This window comes from Macrotis lagotis, chromosome 1, assembly GCF_037893015.1.
Source record: "Macrotis lagotis isolate mMagLag1 chromosome 1, bilby.v1.9.chrom.fasta, whole genome shotgun sequence".
Classification (NCBI taxonomy): Eukaryota; Metazoa; Chordata; class Mammalia; order Peramelemorphia; family Peramelidae; genus Macrotis; species Macrotis lagotis.
The window spans coordinates 46071693-46095648 of NC_133658.1; the positions used below are offsets into that span (position 1 = coordinate 46071693).

Genomic DNA, 23956 nt, shown 5'->3' on the forward strand with positions numbered 1-23956 from the left:
ATATATATTTATATATATTTATATATAAAATATATATTTATAGTAGCTCAAAAATATTTATAGTAGCTCTTTTCATAGTAGCCCCAAACTAGAAACTAAAGTGGTGCCCATCATTTAGAGAATGGCTGAATAAATTATGGTTATAACCCCAACTATGATTTCAGCAGAGGTAATGAACTCAAATTGCAAAAAAAAGACATTTTTCATGATCAATGTAGAGTTTGTTTTGTATGACTCTGCATATTTATTACAAGAGTTTTCTCTTTTCCCCCAATGATAGGAGGAAGAAAAAAACAAATGCTTGTTACTTGGGGAAAAATACTGAAGGAGGAACCCAAGGGATTAGGAAGGGCCATGGTATGTTCTTAAGGCTACTGGGACCAGAAATAGTCCCATGTCTTCAGGTGGTAGCAAGAGAGTCCGTAGTTACCTTATCAGTCATCACCCTCATAACAGAGTATGGGTTTATGAGTACTTGAATGTTGGTAGATTGTAACTGTTGGTAGACGAGAAAAGGATTATAAAGTAAAGGCTCATCAATAACATTCTCTTTTTTTGTTTTTTGTTTTTTTTTTTTTTTTGTTTTTTAGATTTTTCAAGGCAATGGGGTTAAATGGTTTGCCCAAGGCCACACAGCTAGGTAATTATTAAGTGTCTGAGGCTGTATTTGAACTCAGGTACTCCTGACTCCAAGGCCAATACTCTATCCACTGCACCACCTAGCCACCCCAATAATATTCTCTTGTAAGAAAATGCCTTTGCATATCTTATTCCTTTTAGATTCTCTTTCAGAGGTTGATCAATGAGCACTCATCTTTTTTATTCATAAGGCAATGGAATTTTTGGTTTATTGAGAAGCAAGCCTAGGAAAACCAGAGACTAAGGAAAATTGTCTTTGTTTTTTACATTTCTTTTTTAAAATTTTTCTTTAATTTTATTTACACATTACTAAAATATTCTTGTTTAAGAGTAAACCCCACAAAAATATAAAACCTCATGAAAAATAAAGTAAAAGAAAGAGAAAAAAATGTGTTTCAGTCTGTGTTCTGATACCATCATCTCTGTCTTGGGTGGATCACTTTATCATAAGTCCATCATAGAAGTTGCTTCCATATTTTTTCCACAGTTGCTGTTGCTGATTGTAATTCCTTCCATCCATTCCTCCTCACTACCATCTATTATATTTTCTATCTCCTTTCCCTCTGTCTGTCTTCAAAAATGTGCTTTGGGGTAGCTGAGTGGCACAGTGGACAGAGCACCGACCCCGGGGCCAAGAGGCCCCAAGCCTGCAACCACCCAGCCCCATGGTCCCGGATAGACCACCCAATCCCAGCACCTTGCAAAAAGTAAAAAAGAAAATGTATTATATCTGACTATCCTCTCCTATGATCTACCCTCTCCTCTGTCACCCACATCCCCCCTCCCCTCCCCTTGTCTCCCTTGTCTCCCTTTTCTTCTAGATGTCTTTATCCTATTGAGTGTATATGCTGTTTCCTCTCTGAGACATTTCCAATGAGAATGAAGTCTCCCTCATTCCCCCCTCACCTTCCCTGCTTCCGTACCATTGCAAAAGCTACATGAAATATCTTAGCCTATTCTACCTCTCCTTTCTCTTACTCCCAATACATTTCACTTTCATCCATTGATTCTATTTTCACACTATATTATATCTTCAGATTAGCTCTCTCCCGTGCTTCATCTATAAAAGCTCCTTCTACCTGCTCTATTAAATGGGAAGGCTCATCTGAGCATTATCAGTATTATCTTTCCATGCAGGAATACATGCAGTTCATCATCAGGTCCCTCATAAATTGCCCTTCTTGTCCACTCTCTATGCTTCACCTGACTCCAGGGCCAGTGCTTTATCCACTGCGTCACCTAGCCGCCCCTCCTGGAGTCTTTAGATGCAGAAGCTTGAACTCATCATCTTCTGATTGTGTGGTTTGATCTTCCATAGGACCAAACTAATTGCCTATGGTCAGGTTCCTTTTTTTTGTTGTTTCCTCATTTCCCTAACCTGTGCCTGGTTTTGGGGTGCTTCTTGAGTTTTTGAGTATTATTGGGACACCCCTCTACAAGGACCTCAGTGTGTGAAGCTCTGACTGCTCTTCTGGTCTGTGAATGACCACAAGTACACCCCTCTGCCCCAGGGCTGCGTGTGTGGGTCCCTGCTCTATGGGGGGGCCTAGATTGTGACTAGGGTTCAAATGTGGTCAAAGTCCGAGAGTCCTATTCTAGGAACAGAGGACAGACCTCTACACTCTGCCTCCACTCCCTTACTTTCCATGGGCTGAGTGCTCTGGAAGCAGCTGCCTGGAGGCTCCTGCTGGGTAGTTCCATAGCCCTGCTTCTATTTTCTGGGATTTGGACTGTGCTGAGGGTTGCAGCTGCACCAAGGAGGGCAATACTGGCCTGGGCTTCATGCTCACTCTGCCAGAGATCTCCCTGCTGATCTCCCGAGTTATGCTTGGTGCTCCCTGGGGTACAGGGCAGGAAACTGCTTCTTCTGCTGGGAACTGGTACTCCCAGGCACCCTGGGGCTGTTCCTGGGAGGCTGAAATTCCTTTGCTTGGAGTGGTGTTGCCCCTCCAACTCCATGGAATAGAGTCTTTCCACTATCTACCTGGTTGCCATGGGCTGGAGAATTGCCTCACTGAGTCTTTCTGTGGATTTTGTCTCTTGAAAATTTAGTTAGAGTCATAATTTTAAGGTTTTTGAAATATTTTGGAGAGAGCACCTAAGAGAAGCTCTTCTCTTGCTGCCATCTTGGCTCTGTTCCCAGGCATTCATCTTCAAAAGGATTTATCCTTGAATTATTGGGAAATAGGATAACCTAACAGTGTTGAACTGGATTGTATTTTGCTGAGCCGCTATGTTACTTGGACATTCTGTATCTGATGAGAAACTAACATTGGACACCACATTGAGTTGTTACCTTTCCTTCTTTTGCTTTCCCCTTATCTTACTACTTGGGTATATTTTTCCCAATATCCAAAAAAGATTGGAAGAAACTTAAAAATTTTATTTTTTAAAAAGTCACCTCCTCTACAAACTCTAAACCTATATGTATTTCATATCTTATATGAGGTTTGGAAATTTCTTGTCAGCAGAGAACACATCTTCCTTCTGAAAGAAGCAAGTGCTACAAATAGTGATGATCCTTAATATTACTGAGTGCAAAAAATTCCTGATTTCCCTACCATGGAGAGATTGAAAATCTCCCATTTTTTTCTGGCTCTTAGACATGGCTCTTAGAAAGTTGCAAAAACTTCTATAAATCAACTCTTTAGGCAACAGTTCATTCCTCCCTAGTATCAGGGAGTAGGAGGTATATTTTGTACCATCTCACTTTTTATAAAGACATTCTGAGACTATTTCTATCAGTGGAAAAATTTTAGAGTTTGTCTCCAGAGTCACCACATGAAACATTTTCTTAGATAGTTTTATATTCTTTTGGCTGCAATGGAGAAACCCATAACAGAGTAATAAGGAGAAGATAAGAGAAGGGCATTTAACATTCAGACATCATTTGACATTCAGAGAACTTGGAGGAATGCCTGGATGTATTTGAATCCTTTTAAATTTCCCTTATTTATTCTCATGTGTTCAAAAGATTTTATTTTCCTTAATTCAAAGTGAATAGAAAATGGGCTGCTAAAGAATTGTTTCTATTTAATTTGCATATGAGTCAAAGAAAAGTATAATTGAAAGCATCATTGCATTTCCTGTTACCCTTTTGTTGTTGAAATGTTTTCTTTCCATACAATAAAGATATGAATATTTTATAAGATTCGATTTTGACCTCCAAATGGAGATCTGGAGAAATCAAGCAAGCTGGACATAATTTAACAGCAACTTGATTAGTCCTTGGAATAAAAATCACAGAATCACAGAACTAGACTACATTTACAGACATCATTTGGTCCAGAACTGGTTTCAGGTAGGATTGGTTCCCATAGGTAGTCAACCTTGTTTTCTACTGACACCCAAATAGATTGACTCTGCTGGTTCTAAATGGCTCTTGCTTCCCCCTTACCTAGATGATCTATCATTTGATTATGAAAGGAAATTAATTGGTCTGGTGAGATTTGCTTTTTGAAGAGTCACACTGGCTATTACTCCAAGTTTGTACTTTTCAGGATGATGTTAATTGATTTATGATTAGTTCTAATATCTTCCCTGTTATCCAAATTAACTGCTCCTATAATTACCAGAAATGTCCTTTCTGACCTTTTTCTAAAAAACTTATATCATTTGCATTTTTCTCATCCCTTGGAACTTAGTTCATCCTCTTCCTTTTAAGTTCTCAAAAATAAGTTATCAGTTCCACAAGAATACCTGTCAATTACTTTAGTATGCATTTATGTCTGTCTTTGAGTTCTTCTCATTTACCTACATATAACTTTTAAAAAGACTTGAACCACATTACCTGTTGTTTCTTAACAGGGAGTGAGTGTTCTGGTTATTTGATCACAGGTTTTTGTTTGTTTTGTTTAAAACAGAACAAAAAAATCCTACTGGCTTTTTGCAGACATTATTATCAATTTTCCTTCCTTATGTATGTTGACATTTTCTTTGTAGCTCTTGTATTGCCTCCTAACACTAAATAATACTTATCGTTATCTTTTGTGTTTCTTGCAAGGTGCATCTTTTGCCCTTTGTGATGAAGCTTATCTTTATTCCTATAAACAGAACTGCTTTTGTATAAAGCATCCCCAGATTACTTTTTGCTCTTTAGATGTTCTTATAACATTTTTAACTTTCTTGAGTTTCATTTATCTTAGTTTACTGAATTTTCTCTTTCTATCCCCAAGCATTACAAATTATATCAATTTGTTGTTACTTCGGTTAAGACCTAATTCTCTTTTTTTTAGTTCTCAATAAATTTCTGCATTTGTAAGAGCAAAATCCACAAGGACATCTGTTCGACCTGTTTATTCCTCTAAATTTCATACCATATCCTATCCTCAAGATGCTCCAATGAGTGAAGTGACAGTATGTAGCCTGCTACATCATTTCTTTTTTTAGTGGGCTGGCAGGTCAGCAAAACAAATAACAAATGTTCATTGAAAGATAAATTCAAAACCATTTACTTTAAAAATCCAGTTGACATCCTAAAGTTTTCATCTTTAACTGATGCTTCTAAATCTTTGTTTTACCCTTTCAAATTAACTCAAAGACTCTCTTGATTTCTGAGATTTGGAGTGTGTATAGATGGGGATATGATGCTTTCTTTTCCCTTTCCTGCTCTTTCTGAATGACTTCTATTCTTAACAACTTAGCATTTAGTCAAACACCATTTCATTAGGGCTCAGTTTTCTAGTTTCTCCTATTTATTTCCCTTGAAATTTCCCTTGCACTTATCTCTGAAGTCCTAGATATCTTAATATCAGACAATTTTGTCTTTTGTCTCTTGCTTCTGAGCTAACCTCATTAGTTTTTCCCCAAGTTTAGTTTCCACCAGAGAGACCCAGTGTATAAGAAAACACTTGGTCAAACATGGCTTTCAGAACGGAGGCCTGTCAAGGGCTGTGCTACCTAAATAAAGATAGGTTAAAAAAGGGAAGGTAACTATGTCAGTGGGTATGATTGTATGTCTGTAGAAGATGACGGGATGAATACAAGTCTATATCTACCTATTTGTGCTTACATGAGAAGCAATTTAAATTCTGCAGTAAGTGTTGGAAAGAACCAGGAACGCTTTGACTGTGGTTTCATGCTGTTGGACCATCTTCAAGGCAATTAGAATAAGGGAAATACTGGGTGTATGGTAGAGAACTGCAGGAGCTCTTGGTCACATGTCTCTCCCTGTTGCAGAAGAGAATTGCTTAATAAGTAAAACTCGCTGCAGCAATATGAAAATCTTTTCCTACATCTGGTAGAGGAATCTAGATATAATTGTGGAGCTGAGGGTAATATTAATAGAAAAGGAAATTAAGTTCCTATCCTTTCTCAAACCCTTTAAGGAAAACTGAAGGGTTTCTCCTATAACTGGTACTCCCTGGGAAAAAAGGTAAAAATGTTCAATAGGCTGAAATAGAAATGTTTGTGTTAGCAGGATTTCCAGAGCATTGCAGAATGGCAATTTTTCATCTCTTCATTGAAGTGGCAAGTTCCCTGGCCTATCTAACAGACATAATTAAAGAAGACCGGAAACTTTGAGAGAACTTTAATAGGACCAGTTGTTGATAAGTTGGCAAACCAGAGGGTAACCCAGAGGCCACGGGTCCAGGAGATCAATATCCCTTCTAAATTTACCAACATTTCAAAGCCAAAGTTATGAAGATAAGTCAGGAATTTAGGGAAAACTAAATCTTGGAGACCTAGCCAATGCAGGGATTTGTTTGTTTTGGCTATGTCTATTTGCCATAAAGGTTTTACTTATTTTTTTTTCCCAGAGGAGGGTAAATGAGAGCAAGAGGGAAACTAGGTCTTGGGCAAGTCATTTAATCCCATTACCTTTAGAAAAAAATAAAAAAAATAAAGAGGGAAGCTAGGGATAGGGAAGCAAAAAAAAAAAAAAGATGAAAAGGAAAAGACCATTAGGATTTTTTAAAAAAGCATAATGAAGAGAATAGGAAGAAAGCCAGAAAGAAGCATAAAGCAGGACAGTTTTGAAAGTTTTGGGTTGAATTTATTCTATTAAAAAAAGCAACCTGTACATAATAGTTTCATGTACAACTTTCTTTTTATGTGTCTCCTATTTATCCATCCATCTATCTATCCCTAACCTTAATCTCATATAATGCATGTGTATATACCAGTTTTATTTGGTATCTTTGGTTTAGTTTATAGTCATATCTGATTCTTTGTGACCCCCTCCCCCTTGGCAAAGATAGTGGAATGGTTTGTCATTTCCTTTTTCAACTCATTTTACAAATGAGGAAACTGAGGTAGACAGAGTTAAGTGACTTGCCCAGGGTCACATAGCTAGTAAATGTTTGAGACTGGATCTGAACTCGGGTCTTCCTGACTCCAGGCCTGTTACTCCATTCACTGTACCATTTAGCTGCCAAAAAAGAAGGTAGTTTTAAAACATTTCAAATCCCAGAGGGGTGAAATGATGTCTTCAGCATTCTTCCCAAGAATGTGTTGGGTAGCTGGTTTCCCCATTTGTGCTTGTATAAATCTGAAGACATTACAAGATTAACCCCAGAGTCTCCAAAGAGATAGGGATTCTCAAAGTGAAATAAAATCACCCTAGACTGATTGATGCTCTGTATGGACATGGAAGCAGTTCAGAATGAAAGGAACTTGTATGATGATCCAATCAGGCCATTTTTGCTATTGCAACCTTGACAGGAAAAGCGGCTCCCTCTGATAGGTGGGAGGTTTTTTTTTTGTTTTGTGGCTTGTTTAGAAGACTTGGGAAGAACCTTAGGATGAAATAGTCTATTAGGCAGAAAGATTGCAGATTTTAGAAATGTAGAATTAGCCCATGGGAAGGTCTTGGCAAGAAAGCAGTCAGATCTTAGTAGTTGTAGAGCTATGTGATCTAGGAGGTGGACGGTAAAATATTAAGTTGTAAAGTTCTGATGGTCACAACTTTGTACTTTCTCTCTTTTGTGTTCTCAGAATTTAGCAAGGAGCTTTAAGACAGGGTTAGTCATTTTTATTTGTTTTGTAATTTCTGAGTGTATATGCTGGACACACCATAACTCAGTGTATTTGAATGACTAGTAAAGAAACAGTTTTAGCATTCCTGTTGTCACAAGTAAGACTCGGCCCTCCCCAAAGGTGGGCAGGTGTTCTTACCAGGCTGATATTGCTTTCCATCTCATGAATAGAGAGCTCCTCCACTTTCAAGGTCCTTCCTTGTTTCCTACATATTTCATGTAGACTTTGTATGTCATTTTGCAGAGTCCATAATTTATCATTCAAGCTGCTCACCAATCTGTCTCTCTCCAACTAGGCAGACAAAAGACAAAAAAGAAAACACTGGGTATAAATTGTTAAGAAAATGCTTCCTTGGTGTGCTTCATTGGGGGTGGGATGGGGAGATGAGGAGGGCAGGGCATTTCCATAAGAGAATAGTAGAATCTCAGAAATGGAAGAAATCTCAGAAATCATAAAAATCCTGGTTTTTAGCAGGAGAGGAATCCCTTCTATAATCCCAACAAAAAAAAAACAACATTCCAACTCCAGTTAGTGAGGAGAAACAAATTGTGTCCCAAAGCAACTCATTCTACTTTTAGTCAGTTCAAATTGTCTCTTGGCATTAAAGCTAAAACTATCTCTTCCTACACTAAAGCAGGTCTTTTCTTTTCCAAGTTAAATATTCCTAATTCCTTCAACTGATGTTCCAACATGGAACAACCTTCATTATTTTAATGCTCTTCCCTGGTCTATCTTTTTAAAAATGAGGTGGCCAGAAAGGAACATTATTTTAGGAATATTTTCATCAGGGAATAGAACCATAAATTAATAACAACAACAACAATAATAATAATAATAATAATGAGCATTTCTATAGAATTATTCACATGATCTCATTTGAAATTTTAAAACAAACCTTTGAGGCAGACACTGGGTATTTCCATTCCTAATTAACAGATGCAGAAACTGAGGCTTTGATAAGAGATTTATAATGGCCATTTAGTCTAGCAATCACCAGATGAACTTTGAATTGTGGAGCCTCCTGACTAAAGGTCTATTGTTCCTTTTCCTATTCATTACTTCTTTTATCCTTTCCCTGGCTCCAGAAATGATCTCTTTCAATGAAGTCCAAGATGTCATATTTTTAGCTATCATTATATTGAAAAAGATATTCACTAAAATCTTAGACTTTTTTCATATGAATTGTGACTTAGTCATAACTCTTCCATCTCCTACTTGTGGAGTTGATTTTTTTTGAACTCCAGGGTAGGATTTTGCCTTAATCTCTATTAAACTATTAAATATAATAGCCCACAGTTAGTTTCTCAGGATGTCTCAGTCATATTAGTATCTCTCAGCTTTGAGTCATAGAATGTAACTGATAATGTCATCTATCTAGCCCTTTATTCAAATCATTATTAAAATTGAAAAGACACATACAAATCAAGTATCCTAGTATACTCCAGTTGATATATGTCTTTTCAAGTTGATGTTGAGTCTTCTATTTTTTTTTTTGTTATCTGTGTTCTAGTCTCTCTCACTGGTCCACAAGATTAGCATCTTAGATGCTGTTCAAATGTTTTAATGAAATCTAAGAGAATGTGCCATCATATTTTCCTGACCTACCAACCAATCTAGGAACTTTGTCAAAATCAGGAATTGTCAGACATGATTTGTTTTTAATGTAGCCAAGTCATGTTTTTAACCATTCATTAGAAAATCATGACACCAAAATTAGATAGAGTGGGAAAAAAGGGAAAAAAAGATTTGTAGTAAGTTTCTCTAATAAAGGTTTCATTTCTTAATTATATAGAAAACTGAGCCGAATTTATAAAAGTAGGAGCCATTCCTTCATTTGATAAATGATCAAAAGACATGAACAGGCAATTTTTAGTAGTTCTATGAAAAACTGCTTTAAATAACTATAATTTAGAGACATATAAATTCAAACAACTCTTAGGTACCACCTCACAATCATCAGATTGATTAAGAAGACAGAGAAAAAAAGGTCAAATGCCAGAGGTGATGTTGAAAATAGGGACAATATTATGCTATTAGGAGAGTGGTAAACTGGTCTATTCATTCTGGAGAACAATTTGGAATTATGTTGAAAGGGTTAAAAACTGTGTATACCCTTTGACCTAATAATACTGCCACCAGATTGATACACCAAGGAGATTAAATAAAAAAGGAAAGGATTCATATGTACAAAAATGTTTACAGTAGTGCTTTTTGTGGTGAAAATGAATTGGAAATTGAGGGGGTGATCATCAATTGAGAAATGGTTGGACAGGTGATAGCATATGAATGTGGTAGAATATTATTATGCTATAAAAAATGACAAGCAGGATGATTTTAGAAAAACCTGGGAAGACATATGAACTGATACACAAAACTAAGTGAGCAGAACCATCTAAGAACAATCTATACAGTTTAACAGGAATATCATAAAGATAATCAGCTGTGAAAGACTAGTAATTCTGATCGTTCCATCAGAAGTCCAAAAGACTTTCTTGATGTAAAATGTTATCCGCCTTTAGTTAGAGTGCTGATGGACTCAGAACAGATTGAAGCATTTTTTTCTTTTCCTTTTTCTATATGGCTAGTTCAGAAATATGTTATGCATGACTTCATATTTATATTGAGTATGGTATTTCTTGCCTTTGCAACAAGATGGTGGAGGGAGGGGAAAAATTTGGAACTAAAAATAAAAATAAAAATTTGAAAAAGTGGGAAAAAATGACAGGAAATTTTGGAAGCAAAATCAAGATCATTTGACTTCATTCTCATCAAGTAAAAACATTAATTCAAGACATTATGATAAGCATTGGGTTGGGGATAGAAAAAATGAAAAAAAAAATCCAGATTCTTTCATCAAGGATCTCATAATCTTATGGGGTAGACCATTTGCACACAACTATGCACAAAGCAAATAGATGCGGGAGAAATTAGAGATACAATTTGTCATATACTGTGACTGTCATATATACTGTCATCCAAGCCAGGAGGTGTATGTGAGGAAATAGGGGTATTGGGGACAGCAGCTACTGAAAATAAATTGAATTGGAAGAGGAAGGAGGAGGTCAAGGTAGCTGGATCATAATGTGTGAAGCAGAATAAAGTGTAAGAAGATTGGAAAGGTAAAAAGAGGGCAGACTATTGAAGATCTTTAAAAGACAAACAGGATATTATAAATGATCCTGGAGGTAAGTGGAATCACTAGATATTAAAAAGAGAAGCATTATGATTTGACCTGAAATCAAGGAGGATCTCGCTGATCACTTGGTAGAGAGTGGATTGGAGAAGTGAGAAACTTGAGACAGGGAGACTAACCAGAAGGTCTGTGCTATAGGTGTAAGGTGATAAGGGTTGTGATAGTATCTGAGGAGAGGACACAAGATGATTTGAAGGAACAATTGACAGGACTTTATCATAGATTCAACATGGTGGCAAGTCAAAGATGATACCTACACTGGGTGACTGGGAGAATGATAGTGCCATATAGTTCTATAAAGTAACTTGTTGTTTGAATGGTATAACCCTAAATTCATATGTTAATTTAGATGGTACCAGTGTTTAATTATGTTGGTGTAATTCAACTGAGAACAAGTAATGTTGCTTTAATAATTGGTCCTCCTTTATTTCTATAAAGGACATTTTATAACTTCCTGATATTTTATATACTTTGTTGTAACTCTGAAAGTATTTCCTCTTTACGTTATTGTCACCTGATTCTTGTTAGTAATGTACAAAAATGCTAATGATTTTTATGGGCTTATTTTGTATCCTGTTTCTTTCCTGTAGCTATTAATGATTTTGATTAGTTTATTCATTGATTCTTTGGAGTTTCCTGAGCAAACTACCATATCATCTGGTAATAAGGATAATTTTGTCTCCGCTTTAATTTTTAGCTGTCTATTGCTCTTGTCTAATTTTAGGACCATGTCAAACAATAATAAAAGGAAGAAACATTATTTTTCTTTTTCCTTTACTTATTTGAAAAACTTCTAGTATATTTTTCATTACAAATCAGGCTAGGTTTTAGTGTCATATATATGTATATATATTATATATATTTTAATCATATAGTTTTGAACATTATCAAGGAAAGTACCTTACATGCTTATGCTTTTAAGGGTTTTTAATATAAATGGATGCTACATTTTGTCAATAGTCTTTTTAATTATTTTTTTGTGTATTGATATAGGCTTGTTCTTGGTTTTTTTTTGTTGTTGTTTCTAGGTATTTTCCTAATGTTCAATCATCCCTTCTGGAACAATGAACCACAATACTGGATGGTCAAATTAAATATATTTTTTGGTTCTTTTTGATCAGCATTTTTAAATCAATATTTATTAATGAAATTGGTCCATAGTTCTTTGCTTTATTCCTCCATGTTTTAGATATTATGATCACAAAAATTTCATAAAAGGAACCTAGAAGAGATTCCTATTTCTCTATTACTGAAAATTATTTTTGTAGCTAAAATAAAATAAATTTTGAACATTTGATAGACTTAAATTATAAATCCATTCCATACTAAGGTCTTATCCTTCAATATTTCACTTATGCCTTGCTCAGTTTTTCTTTCAGTGACTGTATGATTTAAAATGTCCATATTTTTCTTGCTAAGTTTAGGTATTTTTGAAAAAAATTATAAATTTCCTTTGAGTTTCTTTAAAGTATTATTAATACATTTTGTTCTTACATTATAGTCACTGTTGGAAATACCAAAAAAAAAAGATTGATTCCTTCTTTGCAACAAAGAACAACAATTAAACAAAACTTCCTAATGCAATTCCATGTCTGATAATGTATAAAGAATCCTACCCTGGCAGTCCTTTACTTCATTCCTAAAAGGGTTGAATTTTCTTTGACTTTGACTGGGAGGTAATTTGGAATAATAGTTTCTGGTAATTTACTTTATTTCCTATTCATTGTGAATCCACTTTGCTTGTTTTTGATTTTGAAAATTTGGTTTTCTCTTTTTTAAGGGAATAGCTTATGGTTTATTGATTTGTTAATCTTTTCAAAAAGACATCTCTTAGTTTTATCAACTCTATGGTCTTTTTCATTTCTGCCATTTCCTGTCTCTCCTCTAATTTTCAAGATGAATAACTGTGACTTTATTTTGAAATTGTTAATTTATTTCCTAATTTCAAAAAACTACTTGCTACATTCATAAGTTGTTTCTATTTTTAATCGTGTTGGAAACCAGGAAACTATATTCCTGGAAGACCAACCAGCTAAAGGGACATTATTGGGATCTACTGCCCATATCCATTTGTCCAAAGGCTGGTCAGAGAGTTGCTATATAGGGCTGGTAAGGTCAAAATTTTTCTTTCTGCCTGGAGAAGGAGGAGACCAGTTGGGGGTAAGGTTATATGATGACTTAAGCAGAGAGAAAAGGAGTGTGGATAGCTCATAAATTAAGACTGGGGATGCCAATGGGTGGGGAGATATATGGCTCCCAGAAAGAATTATCCAAAATTTATGGTTCTGCTAACTGGGAACAAGATCGGAGTAGGGGCTATGGAACCCCAATTTATATCCTGATTAGATTCTAGGCTGCTCTGGAAACAATTACCAGTTAGAGAGCTAGGGCTCTGGCTATCTTAGTCATGCAAATAAATCTGTTGATTGGAGAAGGAAGTAAATTGAACCTATTAAGTTGCTGCCTAAAGATAGATGTCAATAAGCAAGTAGTAAAAGACATCAGGAAGTTGACATGTACTCTTGATAGAAGAAAGTGAGTAGTTATGTCAATAACAAGAATTGTGATTCAAGAAAGAAATCACTAAGAAGGTGTGGAACCCCAAATTCTTATTTTTTTAAAAAAGGGGGAATTGTGAGGAACATAGGGGTATTTGGGTTCCACAAGAATGTGAAGGGAGGATTGTTAGTTTGCATTATAAAGACTAGGGTCTGCCTATATTTTCACCTTATAGGCAGGTAACCTCAATCTGATCAAAAACTAAATAACATGGGTCTTGACCTTCTTTGCCTATATTCAAGGAGATCTAGCCATTCTTGTTCAGTCTGATGACCAGGGTCGGGGGGATATAGGGGAACCAATGTATCACTTAAATTGTGACCCCAGCCTGTGGTTCACATGAGGGGGAAGGAACAAAACCTTTCTTTTTGTTTTGTTTTGTTTTTTAGGTGAACAAAACCTTTCAAAGTGCATGAAAGACCTCGCATTTTGGGATTCCCCCCCCCTCTCTCCCACCATGAGGGAGGTGTGCCATTTTGTTAAGATATCTTAATAAAACCATTTTAATCACTCTGGACGAAGTATTCATGAGCCATTTGTAACAGCATCAACTACCAGATGTCGTTGTCTTCCAAAACTAAGGACAAGGACTTCTGGGGCAGAATCAAGATGGCACTACAAAGTTAGGATGCTCCCAGAACTTTTCCCTCCACCACTTTAAATGAAGCCTCTACGCAGACCTTAAAGCTACATATTCCATCAAAAAAAGAACAAAACATGTTCTCAATTCAAGATATTATGGAGCATCTTCAGTAAAGGTCTATTTCCTTAGGGGTAAAGGGAAAGTATAACCCTATATAACCAAGAGAGCCATTGTGCAGCTCAGGTCCCACCCTAGACAAAGTCTGAGCCATAGGTAAGTTGGAAATAGACAGGCTGGGGTTGGGAACAAACCACTGCATGGGCAAAGCCTGGGCATAAAGGAGGAAAAAAATCTCTGCATAGGCAATGCCTGGGTTGCATAGACAATACCTTGGCAGGCAATATACCAGGACCAGACCCTGGTCCCAGCACAAAAAGTTTGGGATAATACTTCCTATGCCACAGGAGAAGAACTAAACTATCAAAAGCAAAAAACCAAACCAAAACAAAAAAGAGCACTAACCATAGAAAGCTACTATTCAGAAAGGAATAAAAATGTTATCTCAGGGCAGCTAGGTGGTACAGTGGATAGTGTGCCAACACTGAAGTCAGAAGAACCTGAGTTCAAATCCGACCTTGGACATAATAATTACCTAGCTGTGTGGCCTTGGGCAAGTCACTTAACGCAATTGCTTAGCCAAAAGAAAAAAAAGAAAAAAGAAAAATGTCATCTCAGAAGAAGAAAGTGACAAATTATGTACATGGAAAGTCTCAAAGGGGTTTATGGATTAGCCCCAAATCCAAACCTCATGGAAGAACTTAAAAAGGGTTTTTTTTTAAGGTTTTTTTTGCAAGGCAATGGGGTTAAGTGACTTGCCCAAGGCCACACAGCTAGGTAATTATTAAGTGTCTGAGACCAGATTTGAACCCAGGTACTCCTGACTCCAGGGCCAGTGCTTTATCCACTACACCACCTAGCCGCCCCCAAAAGGGTTTTAAGAACCAAAGAAGAGAGGAAGAAGAGAAATGGAAAAAAGAAATGAGAGTTATGCAGAAGAATTTTGAAAAATTGACTGAAGAAATCAACCCTTTGAAAGTAAAATTGACCAACAAATCATTAAAAAGTAAAATAAACCAACTAGAAAAGTAAACACAGAACTAGGCACAAACAACCAAAAAACCCAACAACCCAGGGATAGTGTCGAGAACATTGATTAACAAGAAATGCACAACTGAAGGAAGAAGTGCTACTACTCAAAGGAGGATGAGTACTAGCCAAAAGGAAGTAACTAGTTCTCATCTTCCATCCTTACATTCTAGTGGACCAAAAACAATGCCCCCATATATGTAATCTATGTAATTTCTTAGTTTATATTTTTTCAAATAAAATTAATAATTTACTGTAATTTTTATAGCAACAAAAAAGAAAACTGCTTGAACAATATACTATAAATTTTGGTATATTGCTATGTTTGATTCTTTTGGTTTGATACTTTACATACTCATTTTGTTCTTAGTCTCCATTTAGATCTAGTCATTTGTTCTTCTTTTCTTTATTAGTGTTTTCATGTAGTTTTTGGTCTATAAATGATATGTTTGTTATTTATGTCTTTTTATATTTATATTTTAAATATGCCAATGTGAACTTAGGAATATTAATTACCTCTCTGGGTCTCGGTTTTCTCCTCTATAAAATGGGGGGAGTGTTCTAAGATCACTTCCAGCTGCACATCAATGACCTATGATTTGTAATTAGATTACATAGTGGATAGAACACTGGGCCTGGCATAGGAAGACTTGAAGTAGTTCATAGTTGGATATTGATACTAGTTGGGACCTGAATTTTTATTGATTCATGGAATGAATTGCTATGATTTATTTTCTTACATGTCCCTTTATTCTTTTTAGGTTTATTGTGGACTTTAAATCATTTTACCCTTTAGGTTATACTACTATATGTTTTCTTTCATTAAATTATTTTATATCTCTATGGGCTAACATTTAGTTTCAGATTTGTTTTGCTTATATGACCCTAAGACTTTATATGATATCTCACACCTTATACAAAGACTATGACTTGGATAACCGCCCCCTACCAATTCTCTTATCAAAATCTCCTTCCCTCATTACCCTTGCCTCATCCCAAACTTCTTGAGATCTTGTTGTTCTTTCTTTTTTTTTTTAAATCTCTTCCTTTTGTTTTTTTTTTTGTGATTAGACAGGAGGTCATTGATTTGAAGAAGACATGGAGAGAAATAATGTTCAAGAAGACAGGAAAGGTAAAAAGGGGCTGGATTATCAAGGACAATGAACACCAAGCAGTCTTTTGGGTTTGATCTTGGAGGTGATAGTGAGCCATTGGAGTTTATTAAGTTAGGGGAGTGTGACATGGTCAGATCTGAGTTTAGGAAAATCACATTGTTGGATAAATGGAGGATGGATTGACACGGGGAGAGAGAGACTTGAAACAGGCTGACCTACCATCAGGCTATTGTAATAATCCAAGTGGGAGGTGATGAAGTCCTGTGGGAACAGTCTCAGATAAGAAAGGGGAGAGAATTGGAGAGGTGTTGCCAAGGTAGAACCAACAGACTTTAGTTACAGATTGGAAATCGGGGGTGAGAGACAGTGAAGGATTAAAGACAATACCTAGGTCACAAGCCTCGGATACTGGGAAGATATTGGTACTTTTAACAGTAATATGCAAGTTTAGAAGATGGGGGAAAGACGAGTTCAATTTGGACATGGTGAATTTAAGATATCTCTGAGACATTCAGTTTGAGATGCTTAAAAGGCAGTTTAATATATGAAATTAGAGGTCAGAAGAGAGGTTTTAGCAGGAGTAAAAATTTGAGAATAATCAGTATAGAGATAATTAAATCCATGGGCATTGATGAGGTCATCAAATAAAACAGTACAGAGGAAGAAGTTAAGAGGGTTAAGGACAGAAATCTTTCTACTTGGCTTCCATTCAAAGACCCCAGCTATTTAGGACTATTTGACAAAACCTGCTTGGAAAATTAGATGTTAGTATGGAAGAAATTAGATTTAGCCCAATATCTCACACCTTAAAAAGATAAGCTCCAAATGAATATGTGACCTAGATAAAATATAATAGATTATATCATAAACAAATGAGAGAAATATGGAAAACAATTACTTATAAGATGTATAGATATAGGAAAAGTTCATGACACAGAAAGTTAGATAATTATATAATTGTATTATTTATGTTACATAAAATTAAATTTTATTTATACAATATAATTAGTATATAAAAGCATTATATAATATATAAAATTAAATATTTTACAAAAGCAAATCTAATAAAACTAAGATTAAAAGAATAACAATTAACATGGGGGAAAAACTTTGCCCTAAGTTGTCTGAAAAAAAAGTCTTATATCCAAGATCCAGAGTGCCTCAAAAGTCTTTGGGGGGGCAGGTAGGTGGCGCAGTGGATAGAGCACCGGCCCCAGAGTCAGGAGCACCGGCCTCAGACACTTAATAATTACCTAGCTGTGTGGCCTTGGGCAAGCCACTTAACCCCATTGCCTTGCAAAAACCTAAAAAAAAAGTATTTTGGGCAAATATAAAATCTGGCATTCAAAGCTCTTATTCCCCATCATGTACTTTTTTTATTATTAACTCTGACTTTTTTGCTTGCTGTCCCACTCCTCTTGATACCAGGCATTTTCCTCTGCCTATCTCCCTCCTTAGCTCTACCTCATGGTTTCCCTGGATTCCTCTTAAGTTTCTTCTAAAATCCGATCTTCTATAGAAAATCTTTCCCAACTTCTCTTTATCCTCTAAGTCTTTTGGGGCACCCTATAAAAAGAACTGATGAAAAATTTATAAAAAGAGCCATTCTCCAATTGATAAATAGCCTGAGAACATGAATAGGCAGTTCTCAAGGGGGAAGAAACCTCAGGCTATCTACAACCACATGAAAAACAATGTTCTAAATCACTACTAATTAAAGAAATTAAATTACAGCTATTTTCTCTGATTCCACCTCATACTCATCAGAGAAGCAAAAATGACAAAGAAAAAAAAGTGATTAATGTTGAAGGGATTGTGGGAAAACGGGCATCTTTTCCTGTTGCACTGTTGCTGGAGCTGTGAATGGGTACACTCTGAAAAGCAACTAGGAATTACATCCAAAAAGTTACTAAACATTATGTTCCCTTTGACCTGGCTATACTCAAAAGAGATCAAAAAAAGAAGAAGAGATCCTATATGTGCAAGAATATTGATAGCACCTCTTTTTGTGATGGCAAAAGCATGGGGAAAACAAGGGGATGCCAATCAATTGAGGAGTGACTAATTTGCGGTAAATGAATACGACGGAGTATTATTGTACTATAAGGACTTAGAAGATTTCAGAAAAAAACATTGAAAGATAAAAACAATGAACAATTTTGAGGAATTTTATAAAATGATGAAGAATGAAATGAACAAAACTAGGAAAAAATTTATACAATAACAATAGCACTATAAAAACATGCACCTTTGAAAGCTGTAAGAATTGTGATCAATACAATGATCATTCATGATACCTGAGGACTGATGGTGAAAAATGCTTGCCATGACAGGTGATAGATTTAGGACGCAGAATGAGAAATCTATTTTTTGTTATTGGTATTCAGTTGTTTCAATCATGTCCAACTCTTCATGACTCCATTTGAGGTTTTCCTAACAAAGATATTGGAGTGGCTTGTTATTTTTTTTTCCCTCTAGCTCATCTTATGGATGAGGACACTGAGGCAAACAGGGTTAAATGATTTGCTCAGGGTAACACAGCTAGTGAGTATCTGAGAATAGATTTCAATGAAAGTTTTCTTGACTCCAAATCTGGTACTCCATCCGCTGCAACATATTTCTCTCTAAACCCACCAAGGGAATTTATTCTGCTTGACTATGTGGATTGGTTACAAAAGTTTTGCTTTTCTTTTTTTCCCCATTGAGAAAAGGAAAGGGAGAGAAAATAGATTTCTGTCATTTAAAAAAATAGAAAGGGGAATGCTAGAGTTATGAAATGTTGCATGGACTTTTAGGTGAGGTCACTATATTGTTAGTTTAACTTAATTTTTTTACTTTGTTACAAGCAACCTCTCCCAAGGTGGGAATGATCTTAAATGTTTGTAAGATAAAAAAGAAACATTAATAAATTTTAAAAAATAAAAAAAATTAATTGGAATTTATTTGTAGTGCCCTTTCCAAAGTATTTTTATTTTAATCCAATTCTTTTCTTTTTCTTCTCCTTCTGGGATATTCTAGAATCTAATCTTTCATTCCTGGGTTGCATTCATCCATTTTTTAAATCTCTCTATGACCATTGTATAAGATGGAACTTTCCTTATTTAATACAATTATAGAACTCTCTCTTGTCTTATCATCGTCAATCATCATCTCTTTGACTCTTAAAACTTAATTCTGAGGGATATTAATTCATAAAGTAGGCTTTAGGTATAATGGGAGCGCTACAAGATTTGAGAACTCAATTGTATTTTTTTCCTATACCTTCACTACCTTTTCCCCCTGATGCCAGAATTCTCATTCAGGATCTATGTGACTTGGTTCATTCATCATCTGAGATTTTTATCCCTGGAGACCCAACCTGGAGAAGGAAGTGGTCCCAAGAAATATCACCCCTGTTTAGGGAAGATATTTTTTCTGAGGTGTTCAATCCCCTAATCCATGACCAGATTTTTATAATACCGTCTTACTTCTGGAAGAACATTGGTCCTGGAGTCTTCCCCCTCTGTGGATGGAATCTTCTTCCTATTCCTTGATTGTGCACCTGGCCAAAACCACTCTATTGTGACTCTTAGAAAAACTCAACGATATGACAAATAAAAAAAAACAGTCCCAAATTGCATTTTAAAAATATTACCTCTGGGCAGATAATGGCATTTTTCTGAATCTTTATGGTGACTTGCTCAAGTGAGTGGTTTGATTTTGTATTGTGTCAACTACCCACCATTTTGTTTTATTAATAAATAAAACTTCGATTTATTTATCCTAGAGGTATTATCAATCCTTCCTTCCTCTTGAATTTTTTTTAACTCTTCCCTCCCCTTTTGGCCCTTATATTCCTTGTCCATGGATGCTGTTCATGTTAGAGAGGAGATGCTTAATAAATGCTCATCAGAGTAGATCAGATTTAATTTTACCTTCTGCTTTCAATGATTTGGGCAATTATTTCCTGATGCAGGATATAAACTTTTTAAGATTGTATTTTCCTGGAAGATGTTATCTTTAGATGATCTCTTCTTACCTTCCTATCTTCAAGCTCATATCCTTGCATCAAACAACCCTCAAGACTTCTTCCAATCTTATGTCTTTTGATTATTTGATTTTTTCTCCTTCAGTATTTTTGTATTCTAAATCTATCATTTTCTTTAGAGAAACTACTGTTTAAAGAGGTTTTCTTTATATTCTTCATTCTAATCCTTTTGTCTTATTGATTTCTTATTTGAAAGCTCTGATTCTCCTAATTTCTATAACAATTTGTTTTATTTCTTCCTTTAATTCTTTATTTATTCTTCTGAACCACTCTTGTGATTTTGCAAATATTCTTGTGATTTTGAGGGATCCCAAGTATTTTACAGTTACTCTAATGATTTTGAAGGATCTCAAGTATTTGAATACTATTCCCTTCCTAGAAGATTATCAACTTGACTTCCTTTAATCTACTTATTCTTATATGTTTTACATGATTGCACATATATAACCTATATTATATCAGGGAGAAGGGTGGTGAGAAAGGGGAAAGAAAATTTGGAGTTCAAAATTTTATAAAAAAGGAATATTGAAAATTACCTTTACATGTAAATGGAAAAAATAAAATACTATTTAAAAAGAATAAAAAAGACTATTTATTCAATTGTTTTGATTTTTTTCTAGAATGATTTCTCATTTTCCTTTCTATATCAGTTTTTATCCATATTTTCTGAGGATTTTTAAATAATTTTTTTGGGTAATTGAGCTTATTACTGGAATTGGAGAATTTAGTTTTTATTCTGCTATAGGTAACTGAAATATATTTAAAACTTTTGGAGCCCTCTCCAAATACCACTAAATGTTCTCTCCAGACCACTGGGCATGGTGTGTTCTGTGACTGATCCTTTCCTTTGTCTAGTGTTTCCCTCTAAGGCTACTCACCCCCTTCTGCTATGCTCACTGAACTGTTACAGTTAAACTTGCTTTCCTCTTAAAATTTTTCCTTTCCCCTTCCCATTCCTTCCATCTTCTGGTTCTCACTGATAGTTGACTCTTTCTTAATGGTACAGCCTCCCTGGCCATCCTTTCCAGTATTGGTTGTACTTTTATTCATTTTGCTTGTACTTTTATTCATTTTCCTCCATTCACTGGTCAAAGTGAAGCATTGAGAAAACTTCCTTCTGCTTGTTGCTACTTCCAATTCTCCCTCTACTACCATTACTTAGTTACCTCTCTTCTTTGTAGTGCCTTCAATCCATATCCACCACTCAAACAAACTTCTAGTTGCTACCTTCTTTTCCCAGTGAGGTAGGTGCTTGGCTGATGGTCTTTCTTTTCCAACTCCTGTACTCATACTTATGGGAATTCAGTATACATAATGATACTTTCCTCAAATACTCTAGCCTCACAATTCCTCAACTTTCTCATTTCCCATGACTGACTCCTTCACCCTACTATCTACATGTGTGTGTTTGTATCTATGCACATACACACAAAGGTAGTCCTACCCATTATTTCGCTATCACTTACAAACACACCATTTCCATGTTCATGTGTTGTTCTCATCTTTCTGTTCTCTGTATCCAGCACAGTGCTTTGCCCATAAATGGTACATAATAATGTTTGTTGAACTAAATTACATTGAAGTCTGATGTTTGAAGACTTTAGTTTCCTAGCTATTCTGCTCAGAGTCACTACTATTGTTTAAGTTGGCCATTTGGGATTTTCTTGGTTGATCCTTTCCTTCTCAATTCATTTTACAGATGAGAAAACTGAGACAAACAGGGTGAAGTGATTTGCCCAGGGTCTGAGGCTGGATCTGAATTCAGGAAGATGAGTCTTTGCTCTTTGCACTATGGCCCCGATTAATTACCAAAGTCTTTACAGGCTGAAGGTAGAAATGAGGAATGAGAATTATTCCCTTATCAGATCTGTAAATGGACATTTCTTGGTTCCAATGTAAGTCAGTTGTTGAGCTAAAAAGCTAGAATACAGACAAGTACCCAAATATTAGCTAACAGACCATTCAGCAGGGCTTTAAATGATGGGAAGAAAAAGTTGCTCTTTGGTATGGCCAAGTTTTTGTTCCAGAGGGAGGAGCCCTTCTTTCTACTCCAGTTTCAGGCATTGCTATACTTTCTGCAAGGTTGGCTAAGCTAGTCCAAGGTAATTGTTTTAATGGTAATTACATGCTGGAGGCTAAACCATCCAATAGAATCCCGCTGTAAGGGAAGAATAAGGGGGGGGGAGAAAATCTGGAGACATTGAAATCCTTTTAATGGCAAAGCTATGCTGTTAAGCTAATTAAACCTTAAGATGATTAAAAAAAAACCCTCAGGTATTAAATGGCAACAAGGGAATCAATCAGCTGGGACAGCACCATTTCTGGGAAATCCCAGTGCCAAATGACTTTCAGCTGATTCAGTTTCCTTTTCTGTTAAGTGAAGATAAATGAATGACACCCACCTGTTCTGCTTAGCTCATAGGATGGGTAGGAGATCAGGTCAGATAATTTATGTGAAAGCGCTTTGAAATTCATAAAGCACTGAATGGGTAGGATGGATCTTAATTACATGAAATTTTCTTTGCTCCTGTAGTATGACAGTGAACAATCCTTCTATGCCACCACTTGCACACCTGTGACAACAAGCTTCCTACTCATTTCTATGAAGCACAAACTGAGCAATTTGGAAGGTTTCTGTGGTCAGAGGTCCTGGGATCAACTCCCAACTTTGACACCTACCATCTGGGTGACCTTGGATAAGTCACTTACTTCCCTAGATCTCAGTTTCCTCATTTGTAAAAATGAATCAGGACTAGTCAGTGATAATAATAAAGTTTACACAGTATGTTAAAGTTGATACCCTCTTACATAGGCTAGCTCACTTGACCTTGAGAGGTCCCTTCCAGCTTCAGTTTCATGTCTTGCACCCTCTAGATCCTCTACAAACTATTTACAACACACAAATAGCATCTCCTTAGGCTAAGAAGCTGATGGTAGCACAGACACATTTCAGTGTGTGTGTGTGGCGGGGGGGCGCACAAATGCTACACCACCAGGCTTTTAAAGCAGAGAGGGTGAAGAACCTGGAATCCATTATTTGGCATTTGACAGATAAGGAGACTAAGGTGGGGAGGGATTGGTGCAGTATCTTAAAATTGTAAGGGAAAAATTTAAGCTTGAAAAACCTTCCTCTGCCGGCTCTCTCCTCTAAAAAGGAATCCGATGTCTTCTGTTTGAAGACTTTGGTGGAAGAAAAGACTGCCACTGTTCTCCTTTTGCATTGCATTGTCAGATCTGACACCATTCCCCATATAGTGAGCTTAAATCTGCCTCCCTGAAACTCCCACCCAATGCTCATAGTTCTTCCCTCTGGACCCAAGCAGAACAAGGCTATTCTTTTTCCTATGTCAAAGTCCTTTAAATATTTGAAGACAGCTATCATATTCCTCTTCTCACCTTCCAACTACCCACCCCCTAAACTTTCTCTTTTTTCAGGTAGGTCATCCCAGTTTCTTCAACTGAGCCTCCTACCATGATGCCAAGGCCCTCCTCTGTCTTTAATTCCTTCCTTTGGACACACTCCAGGTTGTTAACATCCTTCCTAAAGTGGGGTGGTCAAAACAGAACACAATATTCTTAATGGTGTCTGACCAGAACACGGTACAAGTACAGGAGGACTGTTACCTCTCTCTTTTCTGGACAATATCCTTTTCAATGAAGCTTATGATCCCATTATGTTTAGGAGTTGCCATATCATATTGTTGACCCATACTGAA

The 23956-nt window shown here is 36.1% G+C and overlaps 1 protein-coding gene across 1 annotated transcript in view; it reads right to left on the minus strand.

The window, feature by feature from the left end:
• Positions 1-23956, minus strand: part of LOC141497379 (uncharacterized) — a 53348-nt gene that overhangs the window by 25321 nt on the left and 4071 nt on the right. Inside the window, exon 3 of the mRNA XM_074200025.1 lies at positions 7756-7908. Coding sequence (XP_074056126.1) covers positions 7756-7908 — 153 coding nt within the window. The remainder of the gene's footprint in view (positions 1-7755; positions 7909-23956) is intronic.